The 21,816-nt window shown below is 36.3% G+C and overlaps 1 protein-coding gene across 1 annotated transcript in view; it reads right to left on the minus strand.

Moving 5' to 3' along the window:
• LOC149781263 (uncharacterized) overlaps nt 1-21,342 on the minus strand; it is a 68,132-nt gene extending 46,790 nt beyond the window's left edge. The window contains exon 1 of the mRNA XM_089935349.1: nt 20,981-21,342. Within this exon, the coding sequence (XP_089791475.1) occupies nt 20,981-21,091 (111 nt within the window). The 5' untranslated portion in view covers nt 21,092-21,342. The remainder of the gene's footprint in view (nt 1-20,980) is intronic.
• Nucleotides 21,343-21,816: the final 474 nt, after the last annotated feature.

Consider the following 21,816-nt stretch of genomic DNA (forward strand, 5'->3'; position numbering starts at 1 on the left):
ATTTCCTCAAGGATATCGAGCTGAGCTGTGTTGAATATGGTCATGGCGGGTTGTGGAATACCTGGTATGATCATCGCGATATGATATCCGTGGATATGATTGCGTGTTACCCGGGAAGCTTTCTCGGGTACGGCGAATGCAGTGAATATTTTACCAGATTTGGACATCCGACTAACTTGATGACAAGAGTATCCGTTACGGACCGCTACCTGATTTTGACTTGACCGGATTCGCCTGGGTGACATCATTTCGATTTGCTACGAAGTTGCACCCGATCAATTATTGTTGGTTCGGCAGACATTTCGCAGAGAAAGGTTGGGTTCCTATTGTGTTGCTGCGATACATGCTTGACAGTGGCGTGCTAACGTCGCTGACTGTCGGTGAAGCAATTATATGCTATCCCGACAAACTGAAGTTTGGTTACCAACACCAATTGTTGAAAAAGAAGTTATCGAAAAATGGACCCCCGAAATGATTAAGATTTACCTCAGCAACAGGGAAAGTGTAGCGAAGGATCTCGGACGAAGATTAATAGGGAAATTTACTCAAGGAGGAGCGTATGATCACAAAATACATCACAATAGATTAATTTTCGATGATGCCGAATTGAATTTTATAATAGCTGACGCCGCCGCAAGAGATGTATTTTGACACCGCGAAGATGCGTTGTTGTCGAACGGAAAAAAATTAGGCACGATTGTTAGTTACCTTGATGGAGAATCATGTCAGTACACACATTTGAGATCCTCAATGCTGTCTTATGTTTCTATAAATTTGCTATCGATGGTAAATAGATTCCCCGATACCGCAGTGAGAGTTGCAACCGATTCATTTTATATAGCAAAAAAATACCTACCGCTGGTAAATAGTATCGTAACGGAATCTTCATCATGGGGATACTGGAGAGTGAAAAATGAAAGATTACACGAATATTGTGAATCAGCTGATGTTGAAATTAAAGACGTTTATCGTGAATCAGCGATGACTGAAATATCTTCGACGCTGACAAAGTCAGCGCTACCATCTGTGTATGATCCTGTTGCCAGACACAGAACTGTTTATCTAAACGGACCAGGTGGTTGTGGTAAGACAACTCGAGTAATTGAGTTATTTCGAAATTCTGACATGATAGTGTTAACGCCCACACATAGACTTGCCAGGGAGATGAAACAACGCGGAGTTAATTCTTGTACATATCACAGTTTTTTTAAATACAGCGGAGGTACATGGACTCCTGAACGAATGGGCACAAAGTATATTCCTGAGAACGTTATGTGGGATGAAATAGACACTGTACCGCTGGATACGCTAAAGCGGTTTCTTGAATGGTTGATGACGAAGAATACTGCAGTTATTATGTGTGGCGATCATGGTCAACCACCGCCGTTTACAGGTGAATCTCCGCATGATTGGTTGACGAATTTTGTTGATTATTACGAAGAAATAAATGACGACATTAGAGCACTTGATGAAAAACTAAAGATGTTTAAAAAGCTGATTAGGCTGCAGAATGATAAAATTCAATGCGTAGCTATGCGCAAGGTAATTCCAAGGACATCCATGAGAGACTTCTGTGAAGTATGGAACCCAAGTGATCTCATAGTGGCAAGTAGAAAAGTAGTAAGAGACACACTTCAGCGGCGATTATTACAACTACATCGAGAAAAATTCCCAACGCTGCCGGTACCGTTATGTTACAGACCAGATGATACACGATTGCAAAATATCGATGTTGATATTCCAGGAAAATCGGAAAAGCAGCAGTTAGTGTTGAATGATATTGTGTTAGTTGATATGAGTGCTGTTGATGCTGCACCTGCTATGAATAAATCTCCATGGGTGTTAGGATATGCTATGACAATTCACTCCGCGCAGGGATTAACCATCGAGGACACAAAAGTCTGGATTGTTGATGATCGCATCGAGTGGTCAAATTTAGTTTACTTAGCTGTGTCAAGAGTGCGAAGAATGTCTCAGCTGGGAAGAATTGTGCTGGATACGTCAACGACATCAGCCGTTGATGAGTCAACGATGACTGACACGATAAGAAAAAAATTAACCGATTGCAAACACAGCGACAAAAAAAATAATCGGGAGTTTGATCAACGTTTGGATGTTGAATTCGTAATTACGATGCGACAACAACAACGTAATCGCTGCGTAAATTGCAATTGTGTAATGTTATGGCGATATCCGAAAAATGACCCAAGACAGTTTACGTTAGACAGAAAAAATAGCAACCTTGGCCACACACGTGAAAATATCATGTTGACCTGTCTTGAGTGTAATAGACGCAGAGGCGCCGCTGCAGCTAGTGGATCACTTTAGTGATTTGGGTGGTAATTGTGTATCTTCGGGAATCACCTGAAGTTGCTCACGGGTGAATCCGCGTTGAGGAGCAGTTGAATCTAATCTATAGATTGCTGGTCTGGAAACGCTTGCGTTTCTCCCAGTGGATCTTGTCACGGTAGATATCTTGTGTGTGGTAACACTCCAAATGGGATCAGTCGCTCTTCGTTTACCACCTTCAAGTTCGCCTGGTTCGTATAAATATCTAACTGTAACATTACCCAACACTGGCGCCGGCGCTGCCAATGTTGAAGAATCATGTCGTATATATTTTTTTTTGATCGCGATGGCAGGTTTCATGTTGGTGGCTCGGGTGATCTCGTTATTTAGCGCAGTTATCACACTTGGTAATCTTGCAACCCATTCGCGCGATCTCGCATCTTGAATAAATTCTTTCGCGTATTGATATCCAAATAATCTTTCGGCGAGTGTTCGATAAAATCTCTCAACGATTGCCTGATCACGATGAATTTCAGTATGTCCTCGTCGTATGGTAACGTTATGTTGCTTTATCAGCGATGATACCGCACCTTGAAATTCTTTGCCAGGATCAACTTGTAGCAGATGTGGCCATCGTAGAACACCTTGTGGTGTAAGTCCTCGCTGATAAATTCGTTTAAACGCATCGGCTACTTCAGATGCTGTCTTTGTTGTCAGCGGTTCCGCATCTTTGTATCTACTAGCAACATCAACTACTGTTAACGCGTATTTATATGTTTTCCGACGAACTGTATCATGTGGCAGAAATAGTATGTCAGCCTGATGAACTTCGTTGGGTACACTAACATTGAAATGTGCAAAGTTGATTTGTTTAGGGCGTGGTAGATAAATTTGCCATATTGCCTGTCGGGATAACCAATTTTTGGCAGTAATCGCCGTAACCTTTGCTGCTTTAGCGAGTTTACTGATTGCCGCGTTACCTCTCCAATATCCGCTTGGGGAATAATAAATCGACTCCATTATATACCAGTATCTAACGCTAATTTACCTTTCATTGCAGTTTTTATCAACCAGGATGCTAACCTTTCTTTGAAAGATTTATCAGGGATGGCATTTAACGCGTGAATTAATTTCACGTCCGCGAGATGGCGCTGTTGCAAATCCTTGCTTCGGTAAGCTACATCATGAGCATGACACGCCTTATCAATAGCGTTTATCGGATACTCGCCTGGTTTGGGTTGATCTTGGTCATCAAGTCTGATATCAAGTCGGGTTCCTGGACCACAGTAATTATATCCTGGAAGATGTTTTTCTCCTGGATATTTAGCCCACGGAGCTCCTGGTAATTTTCCTAACTTGGCTGCGATATCACCTCCGCTTTTTTTTTAATAAATCTAAATTTTTTTTGTGCCACATCGTTCACACTTGCCTGTGAGCGCTTGTCGATTATTTTTTGTTGTAATTGTTGTCGTATCCGTAGTTGGGGTACGTGCTCGGCATTTCACACAATATAATTCCATATTATTTTATGATATATCTAATGGAAATCATTGACATTTCCGCGACAAAGCGACGAGAGCCAATCAAGCATAACTCAGTGCTACCAAAATTCAATCCGAATGATTATCATAGGTCCATCTGGGTCGGGTAAAACACAACTGTTGTTGAATTTGATAATGAAGTGGATGAAGTGGGATAAATTATATTTGATTGCCCCGTCTGTGGACGATCAGCGATGTTATCAAGTGATAAAAGATTTTAACGAGAGTGCAAAAACAATCAGTGAGACCGACGAAAACGTAGTTGAATAGTGTAACTGACATCAATGATGCACCTGGCATTGATGACATCGATGGATCAATCGACAACCTAGTTGTGTACGATGATGTCATGCTGGATAAGCAGACAAACCCTGCGAGAATATTTTCCCGTGGGCGTCATAAAAACACAGATGTCATTTATGTAACTCAACGTTATACACAAATTCCAAAAGTGATCAGGGACAATTGTAACATTCTCGCGGTGTTCAACGGAGTTGACGTACACACGCTACGAAATATTCATCAGACTTGGTGCAGCGGAGACATGGACATCAATAAATTTAGAAATTTCTTCAGTCGTGCTCAGGCAAAAAACCACACGGATTTGTAACGATAAATTTACATGATCCTCGGACACGGTATCGAGTTGGACTTGATACGTTATTCAGTTAAAAAATATCCCCCCGGCGGGAGCAGCAGGGAGGGCGCTAATCTTATGATTGTTTTCATATGTAACCGGTGCAGCAATAACGTTTCCACGATTAGATTATACGATTAAACCCTTATTTTAGTAAATAGACATCTTTATTGTCGTGTTTGCTAAAATAAGGGTTTGTTTTCCAAAATAAGAGTTATTTTTGTAAAATTATTGATAGAGTATTTTTTCAGCGGAAAAATCTTGTCCGATTCGCCCTCCCTGCTGCTAATGCGTTCCTGATAAATCATACGAATGTGACCCCCCGCCCCCCCCCCCCAAAAAAAACCCAACATACAAGAGTGAAATTAGGGTCTCGTGAATGAGGAATCATTAGTTGATGAACGGAAAACTATTCGTGATATTAGCGCTATCAAGAATCCTTCAGTTGATGACAACAGCCATCCTAGTGTAGTTGGAAACAGCGGGAACTTCGCGTTGTCGGCGGTCAGCTTCCGCTTGTTTGACAGACTTTGCAATAAGCGTGCGCCAGGTAGACCGGTTCACGGACGATAGACAATAGAACCAACAATACTAAGATTATAAATTGAACTCAGTTCGATATCTTTCCACCCGATTCAACTATGATTACTTTTTGTCTTGGAACATGTCCCTCCATTTTCGAATACATGTATTTGTTTTGATACCAGTTGTCAATTTAGTTGTTGGAAAATCTTACCCAGATTAAAATTTTGATAGATTATTTTCAGATACAATGGTAATTGTTTTATAGCTTTATCCGTATTTTTTATTTCAAGGAAGATCAGTACTAATTACTAATTTACCAAATGTTTTTGCGTGTTCGTTGCTCGTATGCACATACTGTTGTTAATTTTGACAACTCAAATGAATTTTTTTTTTCAGAAAATACATCTGCATCATCCTAATAAAACACAATGAAATACATTTAAATTTGCTATATATTCTTTCCCATGACTAATAATAACAATTCTTACTCTACCTGAAGCCATTTCGTTTTTAATTATCCGTTAATGAAATAAGAAATTTTTTAAAAAATGGTTTAAATAATATAATTTTGTACAAAGATAAACACTTGTAAGCAGATGTAGCTATTGGTTTGCAGAAAGGTTTTAATTTTTAATATTCTATCAATTCTCTTGTTTTTATATATGGCTAATATGGGCTCTGAAATACGTGATAGCTCCTATATTAACTGTAGGCATTTGTATATCAATCGAAATTAGCAAACGCTATCTAGACCTCAGTATTACGATATGCATCCTTTTATTGCATCACAGCTGTAATACCATGTAGAGTTATTTTTATGTCGTCCAAAGGTAACAAAAGGTGTGTATTTTGATACGTGTCGTACCTAGATCTGTGTCGCGATACGCATCTTTTTGATACATCGCAGCTGTAATACCATGTAGAGTTATTTTTGTGTCGTCCAAAAGTAACAAAAGGTGTGTATTTTGATACGTGTCGTACCTAGATCTGTGTCGCGATACGCATCTTTTTGATACATCACAGCTGTAATACCATGTAGGGTTATTTTTGTGTCGTCCAAAAGTAACAAAAGGTGTGTATTTTGATACGTGTCGTACCTAGATCTGTGTCGCGATACGCATCTTTTTGATACATCACAGCTGTAATACCATGTAGGGTTATTTTTGTGTCGTCCAGAAGTAACAAAAGGTGTGTATTTTGATACGTGTCATGCCTAGATCTGTGTCGCGATACGCTTCTTTTTGATACAGCACAGCTCTAAAATGAGGATGCTTTGTTGTATCATCGGAAATCATTATCTACGACCGGCCATGATTTGTGCTCCGGACGTGAATTGAAACATTTGCATTATAATATTGCATGAAAATTTTAAAAATCACCTATGAAAGTGTTCATCTATATCGGCTTAGTTTATTCATCTTTGAAAAATGTACATTATCCTATAAATTATTTGCGATTTAAGTATGTATATTTCCATAAGTTCGTCCATGTTTCATGTTACTGACGCAAAGACCACGTGACGTAAGATTGGAAAGTGCCATTTATGCCTAGGTGTTGAAATCTATCGTTTATGGCGTCTCGATATTATTATTATTATTATTATTATTATCATTACTTAGTAGTAGTATCTGTAATGTATTGTATTGTTTCGTAAAGAATATTCGACTGATATAAAACAATTTATAAATAATAATGCTAAAAATAAATAAAACTGTAAAGTGCATGATGTATAGATTTAATTATTTTTTCCTTAATATATTTTGAAAAACTATCAGCATATGTTAGATCTTTTTAAATCCTGGCATTTAAACAGATTTGTATATTACTGTTTTAAAACGATTCAAAAATTCAAACTTTCCATACTTTGTGATTTTCCATTGGATTTATATTTTTTTCTAACATGATGCAAAAAGTACATGCTATAATAACCAATGTTTACATTACATTTATCGTCAACACGGATTTCCTATTAATAAATGTTAAGAAAGCCAAAACGTGAACATGCTGGACAGCAAACACTCCAATGCCACAGACTTGGAAGCAAGTATGCCACTATATGCCATTACTTAAAGGTTACATATTCATTTTGTTTCCTTTGATTGGATTTTGTAGTAGGTTTAACATTTCGTTTCGTGGAATGTTTAAGCAACGCTTGCTGTCTCTGTCAACGAATGCTAGTAACCCAGCAGATGACGCAAGGATTTCAAAACAAGTACGTGATACTACGAAAAAATATGCGCACGTAGTTAGGACGGTGGAAAATATCACAATTTATGTATTCGAGACCTCTGATGCGTATAATTGTGCAACTTTGTGGCTTTACACAGGTTTGCCAATATGGAGGGAGTTTCTCTATCAACATATCTGCGCTGAAAACAAAAATAATGGGCCTCTTTCCGTTGTTTGTGTTGAATCTTTCTTCCATCGAGGCTTGAGACTTCCGACGACCGACTTTGTTCTTTATTATTGCTATTCGCGAGCACAAATTAATACTCCTGGTTTTACATCTCAGGAAAATAAACTATTGAGTGCCTTTACCGTGTTGATGCTAGAATAACCTTTTATAGAAGAAAGACCGATTCATATAATATATTACTGTTAAGTGGCTGTGTATTGATTAGCTATGACAGCTTAGTGTGTATACCGGTTTGGCATATGCTCATCAAATCATCCATTTAGTACCACACAGTCAATATGATGAAACAAGACAGGCTTTCCACACTTAAGGAATTTTTCTTTTTATCTAGAAAAATCTAATTACAGAATTTGAACGTTGCCTTAAAGCCATGCAGATGTGGTGGCACAATAGCGCGAAATTCATAGAAATTATGGACATGTATGACACTGTTTGTAGCACTCTTTTTAGTAAAGTAAATTATTATTTTCGCCACCATTGTTAATATTATGGATTTTGTTACACTAACAAGAAATTCATTGAATAACACTATGCTTAAGAGATTAAGTGATAATAAACCCGAAAAGGCACAAAATATCTCTCTCTTTATGTGTGTGTGTGTGTGTGTGTGTGTGTGCTCGGAAGGACTGCAACTTAGTCTGAAGTCGACACTTTGTGGTGGTATATCTGAGCATTTAAGGTTTTCCGTACAAACTTTTAATGACACTTACCATGATATATTATATATGGCAGCTCCCTGTATGTAGTCTCGAAGGATCCCATCTCACGAGAGTTCAGGAACTCATCTTTGTTCTGTAACCATATTTCGAATCTCTGTATTATATCAATATGTCTTTAGTCATCCCTAGCGGTTGTAATATGCCATTATATTTACATGATGTGTAACGAATTCATCTTTCTGGTTACATGGGCCATGTACTATGTCACTCTGTGTACATGATGTGACATGAATTAATCTTTCTGTCTACATGGGCCATTCTCCTGATAACCAGAAAAGTCTTCTCAGATTTCCTATCCAGTCTGAGATATGTCCCTCGGCATTATTACGATATTTCGTTTGTTTTGTGTGATGTTGGTGGCTATAGCTTGTGTTGACACTTTTGTATAATAACATATGTGTTGGCAGTAACAAATCTGATTAGCACAAATTCGGAGTACAGACTTATGAATCTCACGACTTTTCATCCATTTTCTCATCCTGCATGAGTTGTCCGTTAATAATATTGTATGAAAGACAGAAATTTGTGTCAATGCTAAACATGTTCACGAAATTAGTTTTGAAGTTTTGTGAGCTATTTATGAATACCTTTTCTAAAACAATTCCGAACGTATTAAATAAGATATTCATCTTCATTAGAGATTAACACAAAATTATAACAGTTCGGGAAGTGTTAACTATTGGAAATGTATTTCAGCCATACGTTCCGGTGTCAGATCAGACGTAAACTGTTTCCCAAAATAAAATAGTACCTGCCGGTATATTGATTGATGTGAGTTGAGTATTACGATATTAAGTGCTTTGGCTAGGCTTTATGAACTTGAGCTTAGGTTTGTATACAAGACTGCAATTGTCTTACAAACATATTTATAATACGTGAATGTTATTTACAGTCCTGACCAGTCCAAGAAATGGGTGTATAATGCAGTTAGCTGTTTTTGAACGTGGTAGTTCTACGCGCCCATCTATAATTATGGCGTATATCAAACTACTGTATGCTTAAGATCTTTCAAAGTGTTCTATGCGAGAATTCAAGTAAAGAAAAGCCAAACATCGCAACCCTCCTTACTTTCTCGAAGTCGGGCCATAAGAACAGACAAATGAACCAATAATCACGCAAATGTAGCTTCAAATAAAGGATGAAGGGGTACTTTGTCCGTTCCCCTCCAGACTGAAGTGATGGTTGCACGCAGTTAATTTTAAAACCATAAATTAAATGAATTGCTGTATTCTTTAATGAATATATATATATATATATATATATATATATATATATATATATATATATATATATATATATATATATATATATATGAGAAAAAAACACTCCAATACAGGTATTAGCTGATTACATTTATAAATCCTTGCATACTACACGTGCTTGATTTTATCCTCTTATTTCAAAGCATGCAAAAGACAGTCATAAAACAAAAAGAGTTTCTCGTTGAATTTGTATTGTGTACCTGTTCAGTTCTTTGCAACCGAAATGTCTCTAATGAAGATAATTCTGTTCGAACACGTTTTTCGCTAAAATAAATTTTATCATTGTTTCTTTCTTTAAAGTTATTATATTAATCATATGTGTGAATAAATTACTATCCCCCCCCCCCCCACAGTATTATGAAATGTTGTCTTTTGAGCTCAGGATAGGATATAGGACTGATAACCTAAAATTATAGTTTACAAATGATTTTGGGTCTTATTCATTGATTGTTCGTGGATCTTTAAATATGAAATTAATATGATAAAATTATTCACATAAATAAAGATGATATTTTTCACTATACATGAACAATTTCGTCGTGACAGATGGAGTCTATGATATATACTTCATTTAGCTCAGACACCTATTCTTCATTTATAGAAAATAGTTTTTCAGTTTTAATCTATTCTGGCACCGGAACAATTACAAAAACAAAAACAAAAAAATAGGCTTACTGTGACGTAGTCCATTAAAAGACAAAATAAGCTTTGTTGGTATATTTGAACAATTTAAACACTAGTTAAAATACGCAATTGTCTGACACGAAAACTTCGGAAGTATTTAGGAAATAAAATTACATTCTTTAAATGGTCTTTTGGGGGATTAACCATAAACACCTACCACGCAAGATTACTCTGTGGCATTAAGTTGGTAATTTATTAGTTGTACCCGATTAAACTAAAAAGGTAACCAGTTGCAAATGTCCGATTAAAAGGATCGCGAAATTGAATTTCACCTCTTTACTGGTCAATCGAACCTTTGATCTGGTCGTTCATATGTGGAAATAGTATGTATATATGTATATTTTTTATAAGCTTGGTGAAGTGTCGAATTTTTGAATTACAGGAAATTTTAAAGTTGAATGCATTGAGCAATTAAAGTCTTATTGCATTTAAGCCAGAAAAGTCTTTGTGAAGGGTCAGTTCGACCTTTCTTCGTTCATCCCCCCCCCCATGTCAGTATAAACTTCAAAGGAACATCATTCATACATTTAAAGGGAAATTGTCACTCACTGTCGCACACAGATCTGAGCTGTCTAAATCTGATGAAAGGAATTATTTCTTGGAAAAGATTAGGGACCACCGCCTACGATTGGGTAGAATAAATTAGGGAGTACACTTTAGAGCAATCTGACTTTAAAGTGACGACCTTAGTCGAAACAACTAGATAAGACCCCAAAACTAGAATATATAAGGTGGTCTAAAAAGCTCATGACCATCAGGCCCCGTTGCACAAGGCGGCAAAGTCTTTCAAGATAGGAAAACTTACTATAACCCCAAAATGAATACCTATAAGGTGGTCCAAACCCCCAAGGACCAGCATGACCAGCTGCACAATGCGGCAACCAAATACCTAGCGAAACTAGTCAAGACCCTAAACTTAAGAATATATGATATGGTCCAAGCCCCAAGGACCATCAGGCTCAGCTGCACAAAGCGGTGCACCATTATGCCTAGGAAAGTTTAAATAACCATACACAAATGGGTGAACCCAAACAAAGAACCACCCAACCCAAATCAGACTCAATAGATAAGTTTAAATAACCCTACAGACTATCACCAAGCGATCACTGGTGCGGTACTATCATTAAAAAAACGGCACAGAATATATCTGCAAAAATCCGTCAAGACGACAATTCATTAATCTTTTGGTAAGGGAGTCAAAACATTTATACCCTAGATAAACCAAGGTACCTTCCTAGTGAGCAGGCTCCTCCCTGACCGAATCTTCCTCCTCGCCACCCACGGACGTCAAATTAAGAAACGTGCATAGCACATATCAAATACATGAAGGGAGAGGCACTTTTGCCTCTCTTCATGAACAATTAATTAACCCTCCACATGGGAATAAAAGCCCAGGTGTCGCGATGTGACGTCATAGTGGTGACCATTCACTGCTGGCGTCACATACTGCTTGGTTGACATCTAGCTAAGTTAATGCAGACTGAATTGCTACATTGAACTCGAGTGTGTGCTGGGTCTATCCCCACTCGAGTATAGCCTTACATTCAGGTCGCTAGGGTCTATGAAGCCAGTCATATTTACCCATGACCTGACGGCTCAATTAAATAGTGCTTTTTATGCACAGTAATGCCTGGGGGATGAGGCTCTAATTCCTTCCCAAGGGATCAATTAAATAGTCCGCTTATGGACATTATGGGCAAAAACGTCTATAATTTAAACGATGATGATGATGAAATTCTTTAGTCTGAAAATTTCCTAGAAGAGGAAACCTATTCACGACGCCGGGGAAGCATAAAGAGGGCATAAAGAGGTTAGTACTTTCCTCGTGAAACAAGGAAGGGACCAGGTGATCGTCGTGTAAAAGAAAGGCATGTTTAGTGCTAGGACGCACAAGTCCTGAAAGAAACAGCGACAAAGTACGCACCTTTAGTTTCCCGTAATATTCTATTATTTGATTGTTTGTTTTATGCAAATGTGTTTGCTATGACTAGGTTTCCCTGTTATGTATCCTTTATTCAATTCATGGAAGTGTGTTGATGCTAGACATGTTATTCAATTTATTTTATTAAATTTCATGGAAAGTGTTGATGATATAATTGTTATGCAATTTACCTTTCTAATTATACATTGTTAGTTCATTGGTAGAATTGATTACATGCGATCCAAATGTTCACGTGTGTAGGATTTTATATGGTTATACGAATTAACTTCCTTTGTTGTTAGGACGCTACAGATCATAGTGAATTAACGATAATTACCTAATTATATATGATTTTGTAATGCTTGGATAATCTTGAAGTTAAGGAATGCCATGAGTTACACTTCTTTTGAATTTCATGCAATAGTAATCGAACATGTAGTAGCGTATGTAAAAAAATACGGTAATATTTGGTAGACGTTCACGTGGTAATTTAAGACCTGCCGCTGGAAAGCGAGGTCAAAGTCCTACCGTACTACGTCACACTTTACGCGGTGTGTGAATAACAACATGCTCTGAATAACTTTAAGTGAATTGTATGTACCTCTAAATAGAAGGTATACAGCATTATGGGCTAAACTTGTCCTTTTAGGAACAGAGAGGAAGACGAGACAGTCCGAAGACAGGAGTACGGGGAAAAGAAAAAAAGAAGGACAAGGTCAGAATAAAAGGATCAGGAAGTCCATGAAGGGGCAGAACATAGAGTTTAGGAAGTATGAACTAGGAGTGAATAAAGATGATGCAATCGTTTGTGGACATTACACCCTTTTCACCTCTCGTTACGATGATGTAATACATCCAAATTGGACACACCAGTCAAATACTACTTAGATAATCTAACTTGAAGTGGAATTTACGTTTTAATTTGTTATGATTAAATTTGTTATTTTCTTGTCAAAAGGGGGCTCGTATTGTTTATTTCTTCCCAGTATTCTCGCTCAATTCTCTGTTGAAATTCCATTCTTCTTTCACTCCCGCCGGGCTATAATATCGAGGGAGGTCATCCTCTGGTTAACGCCAGCCAAACCCAATTAACCACCCTCTTACTAAGAGGGTTACATTACAAGCTTTATGTAAATATATCCTAATAAGTCTACATTTCTTTTTTTTGGGTGGGTGGGTGGGTGGGAGGGCGTCCGACGAGTACCATCCAAACATTTTTAAAAACACTTTAGCTGATCTATGACAACAGAATATCGAGAAACAGGTTTATATATATATATATATATATATATATATATATATATATATATATATATATATTTATGTTACCGTGCGCACTATAAGGTACTATTTTGACACTGCCTGGATTTCATTATGACAAATCAAATATACCTAGAAATTTTGAAGGAAATGAACTCTATCCAGAATTATGACCGATACATTAGATGTGTTTTGACCTTAAATGAGTAAAACGCTTTTTCATTGTTAATAATAATCAACGAGAATAACAAAAAGCTGGAAACGCACAGTATCGACATAAATAGCAACAAAACAAATAACTCTTCCAGCAAAGACAAAGAGGCGCCATAAAAGTCGTTGATTTATTGTTCATTTTTCCAACGTTCTTCGAAATCCGTACAGATTTTCAAAGCTTTCTGTATCAAATAAAGATGTACAGGTCTATTTGATCCGAGTCTATTCTTCCAGTGCTTTAATATAAAATACAATAAGGTATGTTGTGTAGAGCTACACGCATTCAACAATTGTATTTCGAATTCAGTCGTAAATCGTTTAAGCTGAAATATATGTCATTGCCATTGGTACAGCAAAAGGGCCGGATTAGGTTCTCAGCTCGTAATACACGTTAACACATACACGATGCAAGGAACTATGTGACTAAAATATAGATCTTTTTGGCAACGATACAACGATCTACTGATGACTTTATGATGCACCAACCAAATTGCAGCTGTCAAATTTCTGAAGAGAATGACGTTATTTGGAACATATTTTTTCTAATGTTACTTGTATAACACGAAATCTAACATGTTTTCTGAGTGGTTACTAAGACAAAATAACTAAGATCAACAGAAGATGAACTTGTATCGGTGTTTGTCAAATGTCCGTTACATAGTAGATATGATTTTTTTCATGAGACATGGTCGTTGTCATTATAAAATAACCGTACTATTTTATGAATTCTAACTGCAAAATCTTGAAACCATTCAGCATAATCAAATATAACTAGAGAGAAAAATGGCAGAAGGATGGTGCTAGAGAAATATCGTAAATCTCTATAAGATGTCTGGACAACAGTACTTGAATAGTCTTTAAGAATTCATTTTCAGACGGAAAGGAAATGAAGGCTGCGTTATAATTAAATTTGCCATTTTTATTTATTGATAAATTATTCCAATCATTTCTTGAAATTATGTGACGTAATGTTTGAATGATAATTTGATTCTTGCAACTGTTCCTCAAATCAGCATACCACTATCAATTTAAAAGACATCATGTTTAATATGATAGCTCTCGCTTTTGTAACTGATGATTTCTGACCCATAGGTGTTGAAGTTTACATTTCTTTGAATAGTCGCTTATAACAGCGTGCTGCAGCTCACAATGCGAGACCTCACGGAGACTTTGAATAGTCTTTGCTGACAGTGCAACTCTGATCAGCGTTGTGCCGCTCACAATGCGAGACCTCACGGAGACTTTGAATAGTCTTTGCTGATAGTGCAACTCTGATCAGCGTTGTGTCGCTCACAATGCGAAACCCCACGGAGACTTTGAATAGTCTTTGCTGACAGTGTAAATCGGATCAGCGTTGTGCCGCTCACAGTGCGAGATCATATGGAGACGCAAAACGTCTGCCTACATGGCATATGTAAAAGAAAACTTGCGCGATATAAAACATCGAATGTGTCTGAAAATCATGTGATTACAGCTATATTGAATATTTTTCACATTACAAAAATTAAAGTTAAAGGTATACATCCTTAAAGGTTTCATTGAAAGTGATATATGTATTTCGCATGTCTTACGTAAAATGTCAAATTAATTGATACATTTCATTTGAATATTATGGCGATTGTTTTATATTCGCTTGTCAGATAATATTTTTTAGTTACATATAAAATTCTTGTTTCTTTAAGTACGTCCAACTTTACTCGCTGTTTTTTTATTCCAGAAGTCTGCATTATCCGGAAAATATATTATTCTTTGTTTCTGAAATTACATCATGTTGTTAATACAACCCCCGAATCATGAAATAGGATCCTAGTTGTAGAAGGAATAAAAGATTTTGAAGACTTATTATTGGTAAAATCTATTTCGGGGATATTAATTTTTAAAAGTTTTTTATTTGATGGAAAAAAAAGAAGCGAGCAAAGAAAATATAAAAGGTAGAAAGTCAAATCCATGACATTTGATTCGCGTAAGGAGTTTTGGGGGTTTTGCGCACACTTTTTCACACTTCATGGTTAACATTATTATTTCCAACTAACGTACATATTCACAACTCTCCTTTTATGAATTGCTAAAAAAAAGATACAAAATAAATTAAAGTCGAAAACATATTACTGGGCATTGTCTTAATTAGCATTCATACAAACTTATATTTGATATCCTTCGATTTAGATGTACTCCAAACTAGAAGACTTCAACATTTGTTCGAAATCGTAATAATACTGCAGAGCCTTTCATTAAGAAAAAATATCGAGTTCAAATGGCAGAATGGACACAAACTTCAAACAGCTAAAGCATGTAAGCTAACGTGAAAAGATTGTATATGTGCCCTTCCTCAGGTATGATTGAACATTTCGTAGAATCTCCTTTTCATTCAGAACGACATGAGATGCAATTTTATGTCTTGAAACATCGATTATATCGTCTTTTACAGAAAAAGACATGGATTGTAGATGGCGTCTCCCAGTACAGTAATATCAGATAAAATCTGATTTAACGTTTGATGGCACGATAACTTCGTATTTGGAACAAGCACAAGATAGGCTATACATGGCGGATAGTATAATTGGTGGAGCAAGAACCCTGGAAAACCCCGGGAAGAACCACCGACCCACGATAAGCTGTTGGCAGGCTTTCTCGCTCGAACTCAAGCAGACAGAGGTGAGATAGCAGTGATCCGTAACGGTGAGCGCTTTAGACCACTCGGCCACTCGGGGCCCCCGTATTTGGTACAAATTTTATTATAAAAATAGAAGAAGAAGGAGAAGATGTAGAGATAAAGAGGCAATGCGTCCCCACCACTACTACTATCACTTCATTATACAAAAAGAGAAACAATATGAATAACATTTTATATGATTCCTCCAACGACCATTACCACAATTCTTATACTTCTGGAGCTATTGTTGCTAACGCTGTTGCTAATGCTAATGCAATAACACTACAAAATACTACTATTACATCTTCTACCATGACGAAGGCGAGTGTAACCACAATTATCGCTAATCCTGTTGTACTGGTGTTGTTTTCTCGTTACTTCGAGTTCATTTTTTCCTTCCTCGGTTTTCATTTTAATGAGAAAGATACAGCGAGATTTAAGAGAAATTCCGCGTAGTGATGGGATAAGTGTACTCAAACATCGAAAAATGTCAACGTATCTGTATTTTAAAATATTTAATTTTTGTGTTCTTACTGATAAGCTACGTGCTCAAGTAGAATGAATCATACTCGTGTGTGGGTATGTGGAATGTTCTTTTGGTCTTTCTTAAGAAATCAACGAAATACAACTTCTGGATTTGTGAAGGAAATTTCTTGGTTTCAAAAAGCGATGAACGATGTACATGTTTCACAAATGATTTTAGATAGTTAATTTTGACGATGGTGCATAAAAGACAATAAATGCTGGTACAATGGACATAAATCTCACTTATATGTTGTGTACCAAAGCTTCAAGAAACATCGATCAATGTCAATTAGAAAATGGCTCCATGTACCCTATTTGTATCATTTCACTGCGCATGGACAAACTGACATGCAAGCCATGACGAAAACAACGTTTGTCTGAATTTTTATGAGGCAAATATGATTTGATAATTTTTACGAACGTCGAAATACTTCAAGCTGTCCTCTTGTTTGTATAATTTTCTTTGACAACAATATTCCATGCTTCTATACTCCAAATATCGGTGTACAGTTTTCATAACTCTAACGAATGTTTCTGACAAGGACGCGTATTCATATTACTACATATACCAGAATCCTCATTTTGCATTAAACGTTATGCAAGCGAATTGTAGTTTTGTATAGAAAAGTTAGAGATTAAGATGGTTTGACGTGAAAAGGCAAAATATCATACGTTTTAAAATACTGTAACATTTAAAGAACTGTCGATCTAACTTTAATATTTTATATTTAACTACCATATCTTGTTGTGACGATAATATTACACGAAATAAGTACTTGGGAATATAAATTATCAAACCCACGATGGTTAGTTATTTGTCGCCAACTGCGCTTTGAACGAAATTTTTTGATCGCTCCGAAGTTCATCTGTTTGAGCAGGCACATCACCTAAGCTGGTCTGTGCAGTTTGATTGATTCCCACATAACGTAATTAAATGGACAGAAGAAAAGATAGCGTAGAGTATGAGAAGCTGACACAGATCGAGCTATTTCAATTGATGAACATTGTTTACAGCATGTGAAAACCACCATGTAAAAGAAACCAGACAAATTTAAACTATTCTTCAAGATAACAGTGAGTAATTATATGAAAGGAATTGCAAGGCCTGTATACAGAAATGATGTACTTATAAAAATGGGTAAAATAAAAAGATTGATCTTGAAGAAGCGCACTATTAAGGTAGCTAATGATATGGGGAAAACTGTTGGACTACCTGTTTAATACAGCACCTTCTAAAATTATTAATATGATAACAACAATGATAGTTCCCGCGATTAAACAAGTTTACTATGTAGAAAATGTGAGTAACATGTAGAGTGTCAACGAAGGTGACCCAATGGCCTAGAGCGACATCTTAAGTCCATCGTTAATTGGAATCTTAGTTCATACAACGTTGCTCTGAAATTCTTGATAAAACTGATTTAAAGATTATGATGATGATCTTGTCCATTATAAACGTGCATGGATAGAGGAAAAATACGTCATAACTCTGTATTAATGCATACAAACCAAATTGTGCCCTACATCATCAGTTGCCAAGATAAAGTCATATCAGACAAAATCTGGCCAAAAATTTAATTTGTTTTTACGCGGTCTCTGAATTTGCTAAATAAAATCCATATTGAAAGTGCACTAAGTTATTTATGATCGCTGCATGATTTATTCCCCAGTTAGGCCTACTTGTCTCCCATAACATACGCCCATCAATTTCAAATGCTTGCGAATTTCCAAAACCTTCGCTTTATCATCACCATGATTTATAAAATCTAGTTGTAGAACAACTATAGTCTTTGTAAAGTCCAGACTAGATCTTTCAGTTTTCTGAAATATTTTAAGGTATGGTTACAGCCATGACCACTTTTATAATTTTCCTGACGAAAGCATACACCATGTGTAAACCTAAATGCAGTTTATCGACGACGGTAAAATAGCTTATAATTGTTTTAAAACTGGTCACCGTCTTTGCTCCAGTGTCACTGAGGTTTATTGATACACAAATGTTTAGTATTTGTGTCAGTTGTTAATTCTCTTGTGTTACTCTATCGAACCCAGATTTGTCTGAGGCTGAATTTATACGCGACAGGTTTTGTGGCGCTGTGTTATCAGTTTCGAGAGTAAATTGCCATTACATAAACTCTCTCATGAGACAGACGGAGGAAACTAAGTATACACAGTAGATTAACTTTCTTGTACTCGATATGCTGCAGCCATCTATGAACACTTCATGTGAATGACATTGAGAACTTCTGTTTACGGGAGTCACAGCAGAATCAGAAGAGCGTCAGACTCGTACTCTTTTGTTCGTGGGTTCAAGGGGCCGCGACTTGTCATATGTGAGAAAGCTTGCCAGTAGCTTCCTGCGGGTCGATAATAGTTTTTACCGGGAGTTCTTCCTCCAGCAGTTATGCTGGCCCCCAAGTAAAGCCTATCACTATCCAAAAGATGGAGTCAAACTCCAAACAAAAAACAAATAAACAAAACACGAAACAAAACAACCCCCAACCCCGCTCCTAAAAAACAACGACAACAATACCCGCACCAATCAAACCGAGTCGGCTACCTTTTGTGTCTTTTGAGAAGTGTACTTGACTCCTATTTATATGTAATAAAGTGCCGTGAAAAACTGAGCAGTCAACTTTCGGTTTGTAAGACTATAGCTGACATGAAACTGCTTTGAACCTCGACTGGAAAATAGACACAGCCTCAAATGTCCAGTAACTTGGTAGGAAAGGGAATAGTTTTCCAGTATTGTATAAGTGTTAACATAAAACAAATTGCAGTCGTTTGCCAACTAGATAATTTTCTCAATCAGATACATAATTAAATCTATCTAAATTACCAAATCACCATTTTTACTTAATCTTCGTGAAATGTTTCCCCTTACACACATTAGTTATGGCGACCGCTATTTGTTCTTTAATGTAAAATTGATCCTTAATAATAAAAAAATATATAATTGTTTTTGTAGTTTATTCTCAAATAAACACATAGCCATTTTGCATATTGTAAAATTGAATAGTCACATGTCCTGCTAATTATTGGAGTACTAGAGCATATCAAGCTGTACATATCTTGACAGTAAACATAACACAATGCGGCGGAGAAGATATTATGTGTAACCTGATATTGATCTATTACGACAGTATAGGATTAAACTTCGCACAATCTTTGCAATCTCCGTAAAAGACAAGAATAACTTTATATATTTTTCCTTAATTAGTCATAATAAAGAGACGCAAGATTGATATGATACTCGTCAGTGGCGCCGTCATTCATTAATTGGTCTATGTACTCTACCCTAAATAGAAGTCACATTAATGAGTAGACAGAAGGGTCTTCTTTTACTCAACTAGAGGCCAATCTAATGTACAGGCTCGCGACACAAGCAGGTAATGATATTTTCTATGCGACCGGTATAAAACGAAAATGTACCGAGCAGGACAAGTAATGGAATAAAAATGCGGTACACTTATGCACTGAACCGTTGGTGAGTTATTATCTCGTAATCACGATATATTATTTCGTGCTCAAGATTCGTTATCAAATGTTTGAGACACAATGTTGCTATTCGGTCTAATTTATTTGTAAAGCCTTTTGAATAAATGATTCACTGTGTATTTTCTTCTTAGACACAGTGATTATAATTTAGATTGATAAAAGTAATGAAAAAGAAATTATGAATGAAAGGCGACAGAAGGAAGAAATTCATATTTGTTTAAACATACAAATATTGAAATCGGCGTACCCAGAGATGAATGGTCATTATAAGTTGGGTGAGAAAATAGCTAGTGTACGTCATTATATGTGTTATAAGTTTACGTTTTATTTTTCTTTGTAATCGAAAAGAAAAAGGTTGTTTATTTTATTTTAATTTAATTTTGGTTTGTAAAACTACTTTCACAATGAAAAATTATCCGTATTTCAAACAGATCTAAAATAAAAATCAGGAACAATTCTTTCGAAAAAAAAATAACCCAACATATTTTAATACTGACAAATCCATAGTAAAACGAATTGTAAAGTTGGAGAAATGAAAACGAAAAGAGAAAAATCAGAGAATAGGGAAACGTTTTACAAATACTACTACTACTACTACTACTACTAATAATAATAATAATAATAATACGCACGTACAACAACTGAAAATATCCTTTATGTTTATATACGATTAAAAGACAGTTTTAAAACTGAGCTACAAATGTTTCCTAACAATAAGACATTATTGTTATATTAGCTTAGTTCACAAGATTGCAAATAAAATGAAAAGAAAAACTGATTGAATATCCGACTTGATCAACGGAAATACTTATAAAGCCTTTCTATAAATGCACTTACCTTGTTACGTTCTTCGTTTCTCGGAAATTCATCCTTCGGAGCGCATTGAATGAAGTTTAGTAGCACTACTAGTAAAATAACAGACACAGTCGATTCAAAGAATTTCTGCATTGTGAACAAGTTCTAAGATCACAGAAGTTCTCAATAAGCGTTCCTCGATGATCTTCCAATAAGTTTGACCTGTCCTTTACTTTTATACCCCGTTTGTGTATTTATTTTTTCTTTTCCGAGCAACTGCGTGATTTAACCTTGTAGATATTTAATTAAAAGTTTAATTATTTAGATGATTAGTAGGAATGCCACCCCCGTCATTTAGTTTTCTGCAGATGAGAGGTTTGCTGTCTAATATAACACTTTCAAACGTTTGGCTCTCTTGTAAATCACTGCGTCATTGATTGGGCGGAACCAAAGCTGACGGCATGCAATAGAATGACGTAGACTAGATTTTCATGCTGGATAATGCATTTGGCAAGCAATAGACGGAAGACAGAGGCGGGCTAAAAGAACACCTTGTTGATTTACATACTTTATTGAACAGATTCGACAAACGCAAATGGATGCCAATTAATCGATCCGGCCAGCGCATGCGTGTATTTTTTCTGTCAATATTTTGCTGAAAGGGTGGAATCAAGAGAAGAACTGCTAGTCTTTTATCATGGAATGAGTGCTTACAGATAGCTTCATTCATAATTTAGAGAGAAAAATTGTGTAAGGGAAACGTAATTGGCATAAAAATTGATCATATACAAATATGTTAAACGTGCATCGCAAACTAGATTACACATTTGCTAAAATTACATACCCCTGGGGACAGTAAATGTGTCGTAGGTTCTATA

This window comes from Sinohyriopsis cumingii, chromosome 15, assembly GCF_028554795.1.
Source record: "Sinohyriopsis cumingii isolate HCF-2022 chromosome 15, ASM2855479v2, whole genome shotgun sequence".
In the NCBI taxonomy this organism is placed as follows: Eukaryota; Metazoa; Mollusca; class Bivalvia; order Unionida; family Unionidae; genus Sinohyriopsis; species Sinohyriopsis cumingii.